Source organism: Dunckerocampus dactyliophorus, chromosome 17 (assembly GCF_027744805.1).
Source record: "Dunckerocampus dactyliophorus isolate RoL2022-P2 chromosome 17, RoL_Ddac_1.1, whole genome shotgun sequence".
NCBI lineage: Eukaryota > Metazoa > Chordata > Actinopteri > Syngnathiformes > Syngnathidae > Dunckerocampus > Dunckerocampus dactyliophorus.
The window spans coordinates 5319718-5339632 of NC_072835.1; the positions used below are offsets into that span (position 1 = coordinate 5319718).

At 39.9% G+C, this 19915-nt stretch overlaps 1 protein-coding gene across 4 annotated transcripts in view; it reads left to right on the top strand.

The window, feature by feature from the left end:
* sptan1 (spectrin alpha, non-erythrocytic 1) overlaps positions 1–19915 on the top strand; it is a 57387-nt gene that overhangs the window by 13843 nt on the left and 23629 nt on the right. For 2 of the 4 annotated variants that reach the window (XM_054758142.1, XM_054758143.1), the window contains exons 8-31: positions 1974–2109; positions 2190–2291; positions 2402–2539; positions 4312–4422; positions 4526–4603; positions 4681–4836; positions 4972–5176; positions 5544–5725; positions 5821–6064; positions 6799–6921; positions 7003–7220; positions 8145–8237; positions 8527–8661; positions 11664–11812; positions 11961–12017; positions 13726–13924; positions 15015–15119; positions 15191–15226; positions 15309–15344; positions 16396–16443; positions 17431–17522; positions 17866–18010; positions 18082–18263; positions 19056–19155. In XM_054758142.1, the coding sequence (XP_054614117.1) occupies positions 1974–2109; positions 2190–2291; positions 2402–2539; positions 4312–4422; positions 4526–4603; positions 4681–4836; positions 4972–5176; positions 5544–5725; positions 5821–6064; positions 6799–6921; positions 7003–7220; positions 8145–8237; positions 8527–8661; positions 11664–11812; positions 11961–12017; positions 13726–13924; positions 15015–15119; positions 15191–15226; positions 15309–15344; positions 16396–16443; positions 17431–17522; positions 17866–18010; positions 18082–18263; positions 19056–19155 (3070 nt within the window). The remainder of the gene's footprint in view (positions 1–1973; positions 2110–2189; positions 2292–2401; positions 2540–4311; positions 4423–4525; positions 4604–4680; positions 4837–4971; positions 5177–5543; positions 5726–5820; positions 6065–6798; positions 6922–7002; positions 7221–8144; positions 8238–8526; positions 8662–11663; positions 11813–11960; positions 12018–13725; positions 13925–15014; positions 15120–15190; positions 15227–15308; positions 15345–16395; positions 16444–17430; positions 17523–17865; positions 18011–18081; positions 18264–19055; positions 19156–19915) is intronic. The other 2 variants (XM_054758144.1, XM_054758145.1) reach the window with 1 other exon arrangement.

Here is a 19915-nt window from a genome sequence, read left to right on the forward strand (position 1 = left end):
CACGGGCGGGGGGGTTAGGTAACGTCATGGTATAATTTGCATAGTTAGGCCAGGACGTGTTTTTAAACATTTAAAGTTTCTTTTCTGTCAACCAAAAAATATAAGACCACCACCACCAACTGGCTTATGTTATCAATCGTGTTTTTTAAATAGATCTACCTAAAATATGTCTGTATTTTTCACAATAACAACTTGAACAGCATAAAAATTGCCGTGAATTGTCATTCGGCCAATACAATGATTGGTCACCACTGTCTGGTATTCACGTTGACTTCCGTGGCATGTACAGATACACAAATGCAGTTTCAGAGAGATGATCCACAATTTACATTCATGATATGATAGGCTATACATTCAATGATAACTAATGTTAGTAGCTAAACTTTGTCAAATCGCTTTTATTATCTGGCAACAAACATAACTAATGCGCGTGTGTTACATAGGGCGTAGTTTTTGTACACAAAGAGGGAAGAGGTGGGGGGGGGGATGCTTTCAGGATTTACGGGTGTTGGTTTTGTGGCGTGCGCGCATGTGTGTGTGTGTGTGTGTGTGTGCCCCTTTTCACAACAGGAGTTGCTGTGGCAGTACCCTGCTTGCCTTGTGGACACTTTGCATATAAAAGTTATTTGTTTGTTGTTAGCGCTAGGTCGTTGTTACCCACATACACCCTTCCTTAAGCTAGTGGAAATGCCTCTTGACTATTTCCTGTATGACTCAAGATCGCCATAATATTTATGCACAGATAATGTGTGACCCAGTTAGTTCTATTATGTGCGTGTGAGGTTTGTTAAAAAGCAGAGTTACGATGCCATCTAGTGTACGGAGTTGTTATAATAAGCTACACAGACACTCACATTAGAATGTTTGTGAGCGAGGGTAAACAAGTAGCACCAAAGCAAAAAAAAAAAAAGGTAGCACCAAGGTAGCCGATATGAGCAAATATGAAGTCATACCGATAAAGCTGATAAGATTAGGAAATAGCTCCACTAACCGATAATTTAAAAAAAAAACAACACTCCAAATGAGGCGAGATTACCCGTACTCTGCTGGTGAGCAACTCAAGCGCTTCTTTGTACTCCTCCCTGTGACGTTTTGCCAACTCAAGCGCTTCTTTGTACTCCTCCCTGTGACGTTTTGCAAACAGCTTATTGTAACTTCCCTAGGAACAAACATTCAGTGTTTCAGAGGAAGAAACACATTTTGCATGCTAGTTCCACCAAATTCTTTGTGAGGAAGGAGGACCAAAACACGGAACTTCAACCCTTCAAATCTAATCAGCCACCTGAAACACCAGCCTCACTATGACGTCTGGGGCCCGGGGTTTGTTCCTATTGCTGCAGCGTTAGAAAAATGCAAAAAGTTGGCAGGAGACGACCCGAGGGGCTCAGGCGATCTGTATTGTCATCACAGAAATGATGGCGTTGGATGACCAGCCCTTTTCCATCGTTGAAGATAACAGCTTTTGCCCGCAAGTAAAACCCTTTGAACCAAGTTTTATGCTTCTGAGCAGCCGCTATTTAAAAAAAAAAAAAAAGCTTTGTTAATAGTAGTGATGATATTTGGTCGGGATATTAGTTTGTGAAATCCAACTTTCTTAGAGTCGTTCTTACCTCCAGTTCTTACCTCCAAAATACATTTGAATGTAAACTAAAAAAAAATAATAGATATAAAAAGTTGTCTGTATTGTTCTTGAGAAGCAGTTATCGGTATCGGCTTGAAAAAAATGTATCATGCATCCCTAATAGCAGCAAATTGTCACCAGATTTGAGTCCTAATTGCTTCCCAATAATTCTACAAGAGCATCAAAGGTAAACCAGGATGCAAGGATGTCAGTGCATTGCAGCACAGGACAGTTGGTAATCTGACTAGTAATGCTATGATTTTCTGACAATGCTAGAAAATACTGTAGAAAATGTGCCTCATATGGTTGCTACTGTCATGTATGTAAAATATGCTTCTCTCTTGACGTCTAGGCTTCAGCGTTTCACTGCAGACTTCAGGGATCTTACAAGCTGGGTGACAGAGATGAAGGCCCTCATTAATGCTGATGAACTTGCTAACGACGTCGCTGGAGCTGAGGCTCTGCTTGACCGCCATCAGGAGCATAAAGTACATTCCCTTGCACCACATCAGCTGTGACTGTGCAACTCGGGACAATGAATGAGTGATCATATTTGTATGTCACACAGGGAGAGATTGATGCCCATGAGGACAGCTTTAGAGCTACTGATGAGGCTGGCCGTGAATTGCTCAACACAGGACATTATGCTTCTGAGGAAGTCAAGGAAAAGGTAAGACCGTGTCAACATACAAATTGAGCTGTTAGTACATCAGTACATACGTTTTTACTGTCACACAATCGTAACTGTTTGTCCCACAACGTAAATCTATTTGTGCACAGCTGGGTGTCCTGACTGAAGAGAAGGAGTCTCTGTTGGAGTTGTGGGAGCTTCGCAGGCAGCAGTATGAGCAGTGTATGGACCTCCAGCTCTTCTACAGGGACACTGAGCAAGTGGACAACTGGATGAGCAAACAAGAGGTAGCTGGTGATAATCATTTGCAGAGTTTCTTTCTGTGGGAACATAAAGGTGGTTCTCTGGTTATGTGCGACTTCCGTTCTTAGACTTTGATACAATTCAAAATTTGGTGGAAGTCATTTATATTCTACCTAAATGAACTTGAAGGACATACATTACAGTAATAGCACATTAAAGCCAAAGCAGTAGCAACCTTTACATCTCAATAAAAATTACACTGCTTACTTATTTAGTTGCTTAGAGTTTTGTAATTTCTGAGTGTCCGCGAATGTGACAACCACACACGCAACCATGAAACAGTAACATGGAACATTGAAAACCGAGGACCACCTGTACCGTTTTGGTGGTTAGCTTCATTTCTGTAGTATAGTTGCTGAAACTGAGGGTTGTACTCACTTTTGAGATACTGTGTGAGGCCTACTTTGAATTAGAACAGTTCTGGACAATAACTTGACAATTATATACTCCTGATTAAAATTTTAGGACCAATTGAAAAATTGCAAGAATTTACCTTTTTGCACTGTTGGATCTGCAGCTCAACAGTCCGGCCACGTTCAAAGAGAGAAAGCTTTTTTTGCCTTTGCCCTCAGGAGATCATTGCCTTGTGATACCTGACAGAAAATGACATTGAACCCACATTTTTGCCAAGATATTGGCTTTTGATCAGCTGATGAACAGCCCATTTGCCTTTAATGCTTGTTTGCAATTAATTGCTTGCTCAAAAAATATTTTCTCACTCCCATTTCTTCTTTTTGCATCTTAAAGCAAAGGTTAGAACCTCCTAAAGATCCAACAGGGATCCAAATGTAAATTCTTACTATTTTTTAACTGATCTTAACATTTTCTGTTATTATACTTTATTTGCTATACAGTTGAGACAAACTTGGATGATAATAATACAATAAAAATCAAAGCCAATTCAAAACTACATCGCCACTTGGTCATACATCAAAAAAGTAACATAAAACGAACAAACGAATAAAACTACCAAAATGAAAGGTGGCAAAACGTTCAGCTATAATATAAACTTAAATGATACAGCAGTTTAAAAAATACGGCCGTTAACTCAGTCATGCTGACCTTGTTTGCAGCTGTGCTAAATTCTTCCTCGTCCTTCCTGCCAGAAGAAGACCATCTTCATACATCATTCATCTGTGGGGTGGGGTGGGGTGGGGTGGGTGCGTAGATGACTGATGAGGCCAATCCGAGCCTTGAAGGTTCATGTGCAGTAGGGGAGAGAAAGTGCAGCATCAGCTTGTGGTTGTACATTTTCGATGGCACGAGACTTGCGTGATGTGCGCTTTAACATCGCAATTTGGATGCGATGTGCCTCGTAGGCTACGGCTCCTTTTCTGTTTGCTTTTTGCCATGCTGGTCGATCCTGTCCAAGAGTCTCCCAGGAGTTGTGGTCAATACCAGAATCCTGCTGAGAGGCTTTTAGGATGTCCTAGAAAGGCTTTTTCAGAGCGCAAAAGGCAATGGTATCAATGCAGTAATTTCAGTCAAGCACTGTAGCACGAACAATGAAAACATGCCGGCCACAGTGATGAGCAGAAGTGACAGGTTGACGCAGAACTTAAAGGGACTCGCGACCGGCCGTGGTCAGGTGGCAACCGGAAGTGTGGTGCTGTGTTACACTATGCAACATCGTCAAAGGATTTTTTTGGGTTATGTCGACAACCGCTTGGATTGAGTCAGCCAGTCCGAGGAGTTAAAGACTGTATAGTGGAGTGCAGTGTTAATGTTTGACTTGCGGTGTGTCATCATTGTTCAGGCTTTCCTTCTGAATGAAGATCTTGGCGATTCTTTGGATAGTGTGGAGGCACTGCTGAAGAAGCATGAAGACTTTGAGAAGTCTCTTAGCGCTCAAGAAGAGAAGATCACTGTAAGTTACTTTCAAATATATTTCAATCAATCACCATTCATTGGAAGTCCGTCGTGATCTCGAGCGTTGCAGGATGCACTTTGACCTGTTTGTACATCCTCAGGCTTTAGATGAATTTGCAACTAAACTCATCCAGAACAACCATTACGCCAAAGAGGATGTGGCTACACGCAGAGATGCTGTAAGAGTCTCATCTTGCTCATCTAATCACTGTTTAAGACAACTCCACAGATGATTTGATTTCTTGCATATTTTTAGCTTCTCAGTCGTCGCAATGCCCTACATGAGCGCGCTCAGTCTCGTCGCTCGGCCTTGGAGGATTCTTTCCACCTTCAGCAGTTCTTCAGGGACTCTGATGAGCTCAAGAGCTGGATCAATGAGAAGATGAAGACTGCCAGTGATGAAGCTTACAAGGTGATTGACTGATGAGCTGAAAATGGAGTACAAGGATGTTTTTCATGTTGTGATATTGTGGATCCCTGAGGGGTATCGAAATGGTATGGATGCATGTTGTGGCCGGCGAACCCTGACTTTATGATTTGACTGCAGGACCCTTCGAACTTGCAAGGCAAGGTGCAGAAACACCAGGCCTTTGAAGCAGAGCTGTCAGCCAACCAGAGCCGCATTGATGCTCTGCAAAAGTCTGGACAAGAGTTGCTTGATGGGAAACATTACGCCTCCACTGAGGTGGCCTGTCGTATGGAAGAGGTCGGCTCCCAGTGGAAGAGACTGCTGGAAGCCACTGAGCTGAAAGGTGGGGCCAGAACACATCTTTTAATTGCCTTTACCCTAGTCACACTAGACGCGCAATGAGCGGGAATGCCATCGGAATGAAAATTCCTGGTTTATTCCTGGAGTGCATTCCAAAAATTTGGGCACATTCTTGTGGCCGGCCCGAAAACTGTTTTGCTGTAACAGTATTCTTAACATTCCTACTACATTCGGGTCGAATGTGCAGGAATGATTCGAGACTGGTCTAAGTATTCAAATGGCATTCTTATGAAGTAACTCTCTCCCGAATGTGGCACAAACTTGATTCCGGTTGGTTCTGCAAAGTGATGCAGCAACAGTATTATATCTATGAATATGTACATAATGCATTATTTACTGTTTTGTCCCAGGCATCAAGCTGCGTGAGGCCAACCAACAGCAGCAATTTAACAGGAATGTGGAGGACATTGAGTTGTGGCTCTATGAGGTTGAAGGCCACTTGACCTCAGACGACTACGGCAAAGACCTAACCAGTGTTCAGAACCTTCAAAAAAAGCATGCACTTCTTGAGGCTGATGTAACTGCTCACCAGGTACACACATACCATTATGAGTTTTCATAAGGTAAGGGATGCTATGTTTATTCTTGTTTACAACGCTAAGTGTATATCTATTTTGAATTTATCAGGATCGCATTGATGGAATAATAATCCAGGCTCGACAGTTCCAAGAGGCTGGACACTTTGATGCTGATAACATCCAGAAGAAACAGGACGCTTTAGTAGTTCGTTACGAAGCCCTTCGTGAGCCCATGGCTGCACGCAAACAGAAGCTGGCTGACTCTCTTCGACTCCAACAACTTTTCCGAGATGTAGAAGATGAGGAGACTTGGATACGCGAGAAAGAGCCCATTGCTGCCTCTACAAACAGAGGTAAAAACATATTGACGATAATCAGCAAACTCATAAAGGGCCATTCCAGCAAATTGGTGCCATTTGTTGTCTCAAATGAAACTTATATTTCTGTATTTTTATTATTAGCATGGAATACATGAAATATAGCCGCATAGTGTTTATGCAAGGTGACACTAAGCGCATTACACTGATTCAACTATGGTTGCTATGGTAAGTTTGGAAAAAATCACATTTGAGAGGCTGAAATAAGAGCATATTTCCATTTTTAAATAAACACAAATTATGACTTGAATACCAAAATAATTGTCAATTAATAGGATGATTGATTAATCTTTTCGATTAATTGTTGCAGCTGAATGTAGAACGCATCGCCTAACAAACTCAAGATAAAAAGACAACAAGCTAACATAGGCATGTGAATTAATTTTTGTTACTTCTAGCTATGTATCCTAAAGTGTTAAAATGATTAGCTGATTTTGCCAATCAAAATGCATGAATAGCAATTAGAACCATGCCCAGCTGAGTACGGTAAAACCCCCACTTCCTCTGAATGCATTGAGTGTGTATGTACTGTTGTCAGTCATCGTGTGAATGAAGTGATATTGTTAAACTGCTTTGACCTTGATGCTGCAATGTACTGTATCTTTCCATGCAGTAACACTCTGCATGTATGATGTCATTGCAATGCAGCATTTAAACCCTTGGATTCCGATCAAATCAGATAAAGTTATTAACAATAAATGTTTCTTTAGGCAAAGATCTAATTGGTGTCCAGAATCTGCTGAAGAAGCACCAGGCCCTCCAGGCTGAGATCACTGGTCATGAGCCTCGTATAAAAGCAGTCTCCTTGAAAGGAGAGGCCATGGTGGACGAAGGTATTTATTTTTTACCTTTGTTTACCTGCTCAATGCATGGGACCTATCATCTACGCCATTAATGTGTACTGCCATCTCCAGGACACTTTGCTGGTGCGGATGTGAAAGCAAAACTGTCTGAGCTACATGGACGCTGGGACGTTCTGAAGGCCAAGGCCGTCCAGAGACGACAGGACCTTGAAGACTCTCTGCAGGCCCAACAATACTTTGCTGATGCCAATGAGGCGGAGTCTTGGATGAGGGAGAAGGAACCCATTGTGGGGAGCACAGACTATGGCAAAGATGAAGACTCTGCTGAGGTATGTGAACACAGTTTTGGAGGGGGAAACACATAATGTCTTTTTTTTGTATTTTTCAAGTTTGTCATTAGGGATGTCCCCATCTGCATTTTTTGTCTCCACAATCCTTTTTGCCAATTTTTTGGCATCAATCTCTGTTTGGTTTCTTTGGCCTCAGATCTGATACGAGTTTGAGAAAAAGTGTCTTTTGAGAAAAATGGAAAACAGAGCAGTAATTTTACTGGAATAAAGTAGAAATATTTGTATAAAGTCATAATATTAATATTTTAAAAAATTCGAACATTACGACAACATTTGTAACAAGCATAACGTCATAATACTATGAGGAAAAAATTTTATTTTTGCAATATTAGTAACAAAACAAAGAATAAAGTTGCAATTTTTGGAAAACTAGGTTGGGAATAAGTTGTGATATTATGAGAATAACGTCAAAATACTGTGGGAATAAAGTCCCAGTGTTCTAAAACAGATCTGATCCAATTTTGAGTCCCGATGCAATACTTTGGCAACGTTGTTATAGATCGGGGTGTCCAAAGTGCATCCCCGGTGACCATTTGCGGCTTGTGACTGTTTTTTTTTTTTTAATCGGCCCTCATTTTAAACGCATTTTAAAAGTGCAATGAAATAAGAAAACTAACAAAGCCAATGAGAATGAAGTAGAAATATTAAAATAAAGTCATAATATTATATAAAAAAATGTTAACACCAGGACAAACATTTTTACAAGCATAACGTCACACAACTACATTTTAATTTTCACAATTTCCGCTATAATTTTAGCACTATTAGTAACACAAGAGTAACAAAAGAATAAAGTTGTAAAATTAGGTTTGGCAAAAGTGGTGATATCACAGGACATCTCTATATGTCATGTTCTTACTGAAAAAATGCTGTAGCTTATTCAGCTATGACTTGTATTGACAGGCTCTACTGAAGAAACATGAGGCGCTGATGTCTGACCTGAGTGCCTACGGAAGTAGCATCAAGGCCCTGAACGAACAGGCTATCACTTGCAGGGTAAACACTACACTCTTTCATTTGCACAAAAGTTGTTTTGAAGCAAATCCAGAGCTGCCAAGTCTTCGGATTCTGACAAAGACTTCCGGAAATTGAAGTTAAAAAATGTGTGCCATTAAAATTCTGAAAAGAAGAGATACATATTGTGTGAATGTGTAATGCTAAGATTGCGATCGAAGTGGCAAGATTTTCGAAGGCTTGCAACTGTTGGCAGCTCTGCAAATGTCATCCTAAATGTTCTTCATTTGTTTAGCTTGAATAAATCCTGTGTATCCTTTTGAATGAACAGCAACAAGTTGCACCAACCGATGATGAGACTGGGAAGGAACTTGTCCTGGCCCTGTATGATTACCAAGAGAAGAGCCCCCGTGAAGTTACCATGAAGAAGGGTGACATTCTCACCCTTCTAAACAGCACCAACAAGGTAAAGATGAAATCTGTGCATCTCACAATATGTAACATCACAACGTAAATAAATAGAGATGCTCAAGATTGGCTTTCTTACTGATATCCAATATTGTCCAGCACTTCATCACTGATATCGAGCTATCAGCTGTCATGTAATGAATGAACACACGATGCTTCTTTTACTGTGATGCCACTTGATGCATTTTAAAAATAAACACTGTTTGTGCAAAATAAATCAAATACCACAATATACAATACAAGTTATCAAAAAACCATCCATCCATCCATCCATCCATTTTCTATGCCTCTTATCCTAATTGGGGTTGCGGGGGTATGCTGGAGCCTATCCCGTCTGACTTCGGACGAGAGGCGTGGTACTGGACTGGCCAGCCAATCGCAGGGCGTATACACAAACAATCATTCACGCTCCAATTAACCTGACATGCATGTTTTTGGAAAACCCACACACTCCACACAGAGATGCCCAATGGAGATTTGAACTCAGATCTTCCCGATCTCCTGACTGTGGCCAACATGCTAACCACTCATCGACCGTGCGGCCCGAAAAAGTCCCGTAAATATTTTTAAACATTTTGTCGCAACAAAGTAGTCATGAGCAATAGTCAACGAAAATTGTTGGGAGCGTGTACCATGAGAAGTAGGGATGAGCGAGTACACCACTATCTGTATCTGTTCACCCATCTAAATTATCTGTATCTGTATCTGTACTCGGAGTGGGCGGCGTATAAACTGAAAGTGGGCGTGGTTTAACAGGAAATGGGCGGGGCTTACATCTCTACATTACAGTCTGAAATTGACATGGGTTGATCAGAAGTTGCTATATTTGTTTTTTATTATTCAGCTATATGTGTACTGTGCATGTAAGTGATCTTTTATCATTTTATTATTTTTTAATAATCTGTGTGAAGTTGGTGATTCATGCCGACATTCATTGATGGCAAAGAGGGAAATAGTCTTGTTGACTGTAGTTTTCTCAAAAGCACCGCATTCAGTACTACAAGCAAAGTTTTCCAACTGACTTTATATCACCAGCCAAACTCGAAGCAAGCACAACAACAACAAAAAAAACATCGGCAGTGACTGACACACGAGCCGTATACAGCTGTCTTGTGAAATGCACCGCGTACGTTACAAAACAAGTTAAAGATTGCAACGTGCATACTGCAACGTATTGAGAGGGGTGTGATATCTTATGATATGATGGCCATACAGGAAGAATGTTTGTTGTTGCTCTTGTACTACTGTGGACGTGCACCTAATGTTGTGGCCAGTCAATGCAGGTTACTGTTACCAATGTCTATGTACTGCCAACTGAAAATGAACAAAATTCTTATATTGTAGGTAACACGCCTGTTTTATGATGACAAAAATACATTTCAAGGAAAAAAGCAGTCATGCTACCTCAGTTGAGTTGATGCATAAGCGACTGACGCACCACAAGCCTGCACAGCGCTGTCTTGTCCAATGCACAGCGTACTTTACCAAACAAGCTTACCAAGTAACATTAGATACAAACCGCAATAGAGGGCAGCTGAGGAAAACCTCATAAAGTGGAGGCACTGAGCAACGCCACACGAACGGATACTCTTTTATAATGAGTATCTGGCTCATCCCTAATGAGAAGCATCAGATGTGCCGCAGGAAATGATCCTGTTTCACTTAATCAGTCTGAAAATGATTACTTATTAGAAATAATGTATCTTTGTTTGTCTGGCTATGCCAGTGACTTACAGTGACAGGCAGAACAATGAAATGTTCTTCCACTAGATGACAGAAGGTAAATAATTCAACTGTATAAACATCTGTTACCATTCATACAACACAATAAGTCATGGCATACTTGATGATGTGACAATTTTGTACAGTAAGTGGCATATAAAAAAAATAATAAAAAATTAGTACTGCAGAAAGTAGTAGTAGTAGTTTGTCCCAGTGGTGTTGCTGTATGATTGCCACCTATTCCATGTCGGAGCTTATGTGTCAGTCTAGGCATGGGCTGGTATGATAACCTTGAGCAAAAATATCACAGTGTCACAGTATTATAATATCAGCTCTAAAATGTTTTGTTGAAATAGCTTCATTGAAAAGAGAAAAAAGTCCTGAAAGCAGTTATTTTGAAACCATATAATAAGACCCGAAAGTGGAACATAGGTATTTAAAATATATAACAAAGAATAAATTATTTCAAAATAAAAAAATAAAGAAAATGCAGTCTACTGTGTTAATCCTGCAACTCAAGTCACAACACAATAAAAATTTTCTTCATTAAAAAAAACAAAACAAAGCAAGATAAGAATAAATGCAATCAAGTGGCTCAAGAGGGTCACAACAATAAAAAAAATCTTTAAAAACGCAGAATGTTCAGGGCACACTTTTCCACAAACCTCTGTTAGCAACTGAGACGTGAAGTGGTTGTTGCTTGTTGTTCAGTGGAGAGTAAACATTTTATTCCACTTATACTCGACTTCTGAATCACATCTCCACATGTGGTGACCCTCGACTTGAGTAGTATGTGACCGACAATAGCGCGGCCATACCAGCGGCGCTCAGTGCTAATGAGGCAGCTAACACTGGCGCTATTGAAGTCTGACTTTTGGCAGCACAGCACATGCCTGTGCTTTCAACACGTTGAACCCCAGTTCTGTCTGTGAGGAGTAATACAGGACGTGACCAAAGTATTTGCACGTAGTGGCCGCGCTGGACCTCCACTTTTCTCATACCGCAGGAACCATGTGACGGACAAGCTTAGTGGTTTTTAAACTGTGACGTTTAGGGCACGTCCGACCGGTAGGAAGCCTCGGGGAAGACCCAGGACACATTGGAGGGACTATGTCTCTCACCTGGCCTGGGAACACATTGGGATCCGCCGGGAGGAGCTGGACGAAAAGGCTGGGGAGACAGAAATCTGCCACTTTTGTATCAAAAATGATGGTGGATGGTATGACAGCTCAGCCCTCCTTGCAACTGTTATTGAACCAAATATTTTCTGTCCTAAAGGACTGGTGGAAAGTAGAGGTGAATGACCGCCAAGGATTTGTTCCTGCTGCATATGTGAAGAAGCTGGATCCCAACCAATCCTCTTCCAGGGAAAACCTTCTGGATGAACATGGAAGCATTGGACTTCGCCAAGACCAAATTGACAATCAGTAAGACCAACATTTAACAATACTTTTTTTTCCCCTCCCTCTTCAGCACTTTTTTTCCTGCTGTTTTTTTTCAACTTAAAACACCTCTGTCTCCTCTTTTGTCCTTTTTCTGCATCTAACAATGTAATCTTGCCTTGGTATTGGTAAGGCTTGTCACCAAAGAGGCCTGCAGCGTGTCTATGCGCATGAAGCAGGTTGAAGAGCTGTGAGTAGGAACTAGTGTCTACTTCCGTGCCCCGTGTTCTTTGTTACCACATTTCTATCATGCTGGTTAGGGATGGGCATTCCACCAAATCAACTTTCAGAAGCATAGAAATACAATGTGTTTTCCACAGTAAAAATAAAATTTCAACAAAAAAATATATTCCAACCATTCTTATAAAAAAAAATATTCCTTGGTTAATCAAAATAAGAAATGCAGAATAGCAGGACAGAGCTTGTCACATGCTAAGCCTATCTACCAGCGTGTGTGATCGCTCATGTTTCAACCTCATTCTTTTCTGCCATTTTTGTTTACATGCCTGGCTAGCGGCATCTAGCTACTGTACATCAATCATCGATCATCATCAGAACATACTTTTTTAAAGTGTCACTTAACAATCTTGCTCTCTTGTTATCATTATAACACTTAGGGCTTGTCTTCAAAACACCAGTTGTGTGTCAAAGTTGAAACAGGTCGTGTGTACAGCTTTAGACAGTAACGCTGTCACACTGGTCTCCAATAGGTGGAGACCGGTCTCCAACACAACATCCGCTAGTGAGCTACTGCTAGCTCACCAGCGGATGTTGTGTAGTCATTTAAAAAAAAAAAATTGCAGACGCCATAGCGGCATGACACAGTGGCAACAGTCCGCCCTCCCATGGAGCCACCCACCACAGCTTCAAAAAATTGTAGGGCAAACCCTGTATTTCCACTGTACTTTACATGTTGTCAGCATACACAGTATTTACTTAATGAAAGCAAACTTTACGTTGATGAAATTCCAAATCCATCAATCAAAAATCAGAGTTTGCCCATCCTTAACTTTTCAACACCCCACTCTGAAGTAATTGTTATGTTCTTGTGTGTGTGTGTGTGTGTGTGTGTGTGTGTGGGTGTGTGTGTGTGTGTGTGTGCGTGTGCGCGCCATGTCAACATTCAATTACTGAGCAAAGTATCAATGAGAGCAAGTTGCATTCATTGGCAAAGAGCAAAGAAAAAAAATCCGCACTGTCCCTTTAAGTGGGTTTTGAGTAGAAGACCAGCGGTGTTGCTGCTACTAGAACCTTGTCATCTTTTTGGCACATTTTGACATGTTCTACTTTGAAGCATACAATTTGGGACTGGGCGACATGGCTACATCTCCTAAGTTACTTAGGTTAACGCGTTAGATAACTCCGCTTCTCTGAGATCCAAGTGAAGCATCGCACATCATTGCATTCCTAGTCTTCTGTCCTCAGCCACCGTAAAGATGTGTTGTGCTGAGACCACTGGTCACACTTATCCCATGCACATGTAGCGTGTTTTGTTAAAGTAGTAGGCGGGTCTTGTTTGTCTCGTCATTTGCAATAATGTAAACTTTGCTCAACCATAGAACATATCTGATGATATCACTTGCTGTGATAGATACAAGTATCATCATACTGGGTTCTCAATTGGAATGTGTTTGAAAAACACGTTGTGTAATTGTACATTCATTCAAAAAACAGAATAGTTGGAGACCCAGTTGGTGATGATTTATTGGAAGTATGGAAACAGTTCAGTGAAATGTCTTTTGGACTAGAAATGATGACATACCAAATGTGTATTCATCACATTCTCATGATTGATTTATGTTGAAGTCATGTTCTTTATGGGAGTAGTACATCGCATGTCAGCGTTTTCTATTGTACAGCATTTCCTTCTTTTATATGGAACGCTTGTGTCCTTGCAGGTATGGAACGCTGTTAGACCTCGGGGAGAAACGCAAGAACATGTTGGAGAAGAGCTGCAAGAAGTTTATGTTGTTCCGGGAAGCAAATGAGCTGCAGCAGTGGATCAATGAGAAGGAGAATGCCCTCACCAATGAAGAGGTGGGCTCAGACCTGGAGCAAGTGGAGGTCCTGCAGAAGAAGTTCGACGATTTCCAGAAGGTAGTATTCTCGAACAATAACAAATGAGAGCAGAGTACAGTAGATCCCCGCCTTTCACGCATACCAGCGAATGGTGAAAATCTACAAATAATTGATACACCCATAAATGTTATATTTTTGACACACGGCTGGCTCTCCCTTCTCCAGACCCTCCTGCTAGCTTGACGTTGACATCCTCTAATTTGGGATTGTTTGCAATAAAAGTGACTGTTTTTAATTATTAGATTACATTCAGCTACAGAGCCCTCCCCTTCTCTCTTCACTAGCCATTGTTCGCTAGTGACAGAAGCTAACCAGCTAAATGCCAAATGCGCAATCTAGGTTTAAGCCTCACACATTTATTAAACACATTTAAAGGGATAGTTCAGATTTTTTTAATATGAAGTTGTATGACATCCCCATCAGCATTGTAGTCCATTAACAGCAGCTTTTTAAAAAATATATACTTTTTGGACCAAAAATACATGAATTTGCGAGGAATTTACTGAATCACGAATGTGCGGGTACCCACTGTATGTACAAAAAACTAAAATCATTTGTAAGAATAAATGCAATGGTTGTATTTTAAGTTTTTCTGACAGTGGATCAGCATGGCAATATTTGCTCTTAGTGTGGACACTTACAAAGTGGAGAGTAGAAGCACACAAGAATAAGTGAGAGTCATGCCGACGTGTGATACGTCCGTCTTGGAGAGACATTTTCCCCAAGACGATGCACAGGGTGTCTCCCCATTGCTTCTTCCTCTGCTCCCGGGGAACCGCAGCACCACTACGTTCCCAAGTGTTAACAGCGGATTCCTACTGTGAGCAATAGGACCGTGGCCGTGTACTCTATCTCTGGACACCAGAAGTGTAAAAAACCAAAGTAAAACTGCCAACTCTTTTCTCCATGGTTGATGTTTGTTTTTTGTTTTTTTTGTTATAAGAAAAATAATCCAATAAAGAAATTACGTGAGGGAATACTGAACAGCGCCGTTTTTGTTTGGGAATTGAACGGATTGTTTCCAAAAGAGAACCATGACCATTTCTGGGTAAAATGTGAGTGTGGCATGGAAGCAAATGAAATGCTGTTTTGTTGTGTGGCTTTGCAGGACCTTAAGGCTAACGAGTCACGCCTGAGGGACATCAACAGAGTGGCTTCTGAGCTGGAGTCCGAAGGCCTCATGGCTGAGGAGGCACCCGTAGTTCAAGCTCAGGTAAGATTGACTTACCTTTCTCAGTGCTTCCATTCAACTTTGCCTTCACTTTTTTTTTCCCCCATTTGCAGCAACAAGAAGCATTGGGTGCGGCGCCTGGCAGGATGGTAAGCTACATCACATTGTGCTTGATATGCCAGACAAAGCAATACATTCAGCAAACATAACTGTGTCTTATTTCTTCAACAGAATGAAACTGATTCCAAAACTGCATCTCCATGGAAGGTAAATATGTAAATATGTATAGTTCCAGAAAATACATGGAAACACTGTTTGAAATTACCATAGAGTTAAGCCTGCACTAGTAGTAGGTATTCAGATGGTTTTACAGATGGTTTTACCTAAAGTCATGACTGCAGTCCTTATCTAGCTTTTGTAACTATGCCATGTCACTGTCTTGGTCATTTGTATCTCAGGCAGGGACTGGCATGTACCAATATGCATATCCATAACATGCATACTACTGTAATAGTATTGCTAATGCTTTACTTTATATCCAACATGCTTAACAAGGTTGCATTTGTCCCATTTCCAAACAAAATCCCAGCAACTTTTTTTTTATTTTTGACCCGAGTCAAAGAATTCCTGGTAATTGGTGTGATTCAATTACCACCACACCTCAAAGATGAAGTTAATATATTCAAATAGAGATGATGACATATGGTGGAGTGGTATATTTTTACATTGATGCCATGTAAATAAGATGACAGTATAATCATCATTAATATTTTGACTGAAGTGCAATGATTTATTAATTTTAATTTTATTAATTATTAATTTTATTTTTCAAAGCTGACAAAACCAACTGACAGTTTCGTCTGCGGATGAACAGAAATGAAATGCAGTCATATGTAATTTGGTCTTGTCGACGGTAGGGACAAGTTAACAATACACTAATACCTCGGCCCTTTGGATTTCGCACACACAATCATTTTTAGGTGATAAAGATTTTGTGAAACTTAGTCAACTTAAATTAATGTAGATGACTAAAGTGTGACTAAAACTAAATGAGAAACTTATTTCAAATTGAAATCTAACATGCAAGTAAGTAACAAAACAAGATGATTTAAAAACATGATGTGTCAGCCTGTTGACTTAACTAATGCCGCCGACTACTATTACTGCTTGTAACAAACTAGTCAATATTTGAATTTGATTAAAATTCTGACCACACTCCTATTTTGATTCTTTGTTGCTGAGCTGAGTTTTAGAAAGTGAAATACTCTTGAAATAAAGTTACATGACCTTCCCTGTCTGCCATCTTCCCCCCCAATAGAACATACGTCTGGCCGTTCAAACAACAGCTAACTTCAACTCAATCAAGGTAAGAGTCAGCATCCACACCTTCTTTAAGAATTTTTAAGTCGTTTGTGCTCAATCAAAGTGGCTTTACGACTACGGAATAATTTGACCAGAAATGCTGTCATTATTTTACTGAACACAACACATTTTGTCCATGTTTCATTCTGACCCTTTATGGATGAGAGAAAATAGCAAATACATTCATTCCCCCAATGCCATTTTTTTCCACACAATATTACGAGTTTATTCTTGTAAAATTGCAATTTTTATCTCGTTGGAACTTTTTTTTTTCTCTTAATATTTTGACTTTATTTTCATAAAATTACAGTTTTTTCCATTTGTATTGTTTTTTTTGGGTTTTTTTTTTAGCTATTTCAACTTTGCTTTAGTAAATTTTCTTTTCATAAGTATGACTTTATTCCTATAATATTTTTATATTTTTTAATTATTTAAATGTATTAATTTTGTTTTGTTTTTTTCTCATTATTTTTTTTTTAATTGCATCTTTTTTTTCTTTAATATTTCAACTTCATGCTATCAAAATGACATGCATTTTCCTCAAGTTATTCTCGTAAAATTATATCTTCTTCTTGTTAGATTACAACTTTTTTCTCTGAAAATTTTTACTTTTTCTTGTAAAATTACTGCATAATTTTGCTTTTTTTTTTTTTTTAAGTTTTCTAGTTAAATTATGTTTTTAGAATGTGCCGCAAACCAATAAAAAAAACCCCATCCGGTTCAAAGGAAATTTTTACAAAGTTGAACTTGATTAATCTTCATCTGCTATATGGGAATGAATAAAGGTAAGGTAAAGAAGTAAGCATTTACTTCTTCAATCTGTTCTTTTAAACCACTATTGGTAATAACATGTGCTAGCTGGTGGCGCTCTTATATTATTTGGCTGAAAAAGGTTTGGAGCTGAAGACGGACAGCACCGTTGAAGTGGCATTATCTTCATTTTGTTTATTACCTAACGTACTGACAAGCACAACGTTGTTTCATGACACAGGAACTGAATAACCGCTGGAAATCGCTGCAGCAACTGGCCGAAGAGAGGAGCAATGTGTTGGGTAGTGCCCATGAAGTACAGCGATTCCATAGGTAAGAATCCTTCATACAGACAATGGTAGTGTCCAACAATTGACGCCATTGAACAAAGTGGGACTCGTCACCCTTAGCAACAAACAACATAAACATGCAAAAATTGTGGGAATTCTATCTGTATATTATTTTTTAAAGATAATTGCCGATATTTCCAAAATTTATATAAATGTAGATACAATTAGATGCAGTTATTTGCAAGTTTATTAAAAAAAAATACATTTTTAACTTATCATTGTGCCTGAAAGTTTCCCGCCGGCCCAGTTGTTGGGGACCACTGGGTTAAACATCTTGGAAGCATGGTGTTACCAAAATAATGAGCAACTCCCTTTGTTTTCCACAGAGATGCAGATGAAACTAAAGAGTGGATTGAGGAAAAGAACCAGGCTCTCAACACAGACAACTACGGCCACGACTTGGCCAGCGTTCAGGCTTTGCAGCGAAAGCATGAAGGCTTTGAGAGAGACCTGGCAGCCTTGGGCGACAAGGTCAGTTTGTCTTTTCGTTGTGTCAAAGATTTTTAGAAAACTGTTCTCACGGTGTTCCCTGTCGCATGCAGGTAAACTCTCTTGGTGAGACAGCACAGCGTCTGATCCAGTCCCACCCGGAAGCAGTGGATGACATTCAAGAGAAATGTACCGAGCTTAACACCGCCTGGAGCAGCCTGGTTGGACGTGCCGACCAGCGCAAAGACAAACTTGGAAACTCGCATGACCTGCAACGCTTTGTGTCGGACTTCAGGTGAGCGCAGCAGAGGTTCTTGTGTGACTTAAGACTAGAATACACTGGAGGAAAAATAAACTGTTACTAAAGACCCAAAGATTGACTTGAAAATTCTCACACAGGATAGTCCCTTTTACTTTCATCCAAAATGCTGTCAGTCATTTTGGCTGAAGTTTGCTTTTTTGTCACCACATTATCCTCTTTAACCTGCGGAGTTTTTCAGTAAGAACGCTTCATGTGGTTTATTTCTTCACGTACACGCCGGCCAGTAGGCATCGCACGTACGACTAGCTTGGGACTCCCAGGTGTTGTCAGAGTAATTGATTGTATATTATGATTAAATTGGAGAAAATTGATATACATTTAAATTTAATTTGACATAAAATAGAAAAAAATATTTTAAAAAACATAAAATAAAATATGTATTGATGTTTTTTGTTGCCCACACACCAATACCGAGCTGCAGCATGGTGGTTGAGGACCCCAGATTTTAGTCAAAAGCATGGCTGCCTTAAAGAGCTTTGGAACTGGGGGGTCATGGTTTGAGTACCGCTGCAGACAAAATAATTTTAACTGGTAGGTGGAGCGATGCTAGCCTGTATGATCACTGTCAATGTACCTTTTGAGCAAGGCACCAGTCAAGAAAGAAGAAACCCTGCAAGGTGTAGACACATTATTTGACCACAACCACGTTTTGGCAGTATATGTATATTACCACAACTAGACACGAAACACTACTTAGCGTTATTTTAAAACTGTCAGCCTGGAATTGATGTTTGTGTTTAATAATCAACCTGTATTTGTACACAGAGATCTTATGTCCTGGATTAACGGAATCCGAGGATTGGTGTCCTCAGAGGAGTTAGCCAAAGATGTGACAGGAGCTGAAGCCCTTCTGGAGCGACACCAGGTAATAATACAGTGGAACCTTGTTTAGTGTCATTAATCCGTTCCAGAAGGTTAGACTCTAACCCAGGGGTAAGGAACCTATGGCTCTCAGACATGTCTTAACACGATAACATTTATTTAATTTGACATTTTAAAGTAAACATTACAGAAATCACAATGTTAAAAATGTTTTTTGCATTTTAATCCATCCATCCATTTTCTCGCACAATGCGGGTGGCCAAAGCCATTTCCAGCTATCTTATTTTTTGAGTCAGACACCAAAACTCAATTCTACCCGGGTCGCTGAGATGTCAAGAAGTAAACTTCCCTCCTTTAATTAAATAGTCAGTATAGCTAAATCTGCAGAGCCAACCCTTTTTGACGAAGGAGATGGTGAAAAGAAAGAAAGATATGGAGTATGGTGCAAAACCATGCAGCACCAGAAGTCGCATTAATAGTAAGAAGTATTTTATTTATTATTGGATAGTTACACTTTAACAATGTTAGACTTATTATATATTTAGTTGTATTCAGTGTTCAAAATATGATATGGCTCTCGCAGAAATATATTTTAAAACGTGGCTCTTAGCCAAAAAGGTTCCTGATCCCTGCTCTAACCAAATCATTTTTTCCAACAACAAATAATGTAAAGCCAATTAATCCGTTCCAGAGAGCCAAAAATGTTAACACAAAACACATTTTAGAGTTATAGTATCGTGCACGTGCAGAAAATAATTCAAAATGCATATAAACGCATATAGATGATGAATGAAAGGGTTAAG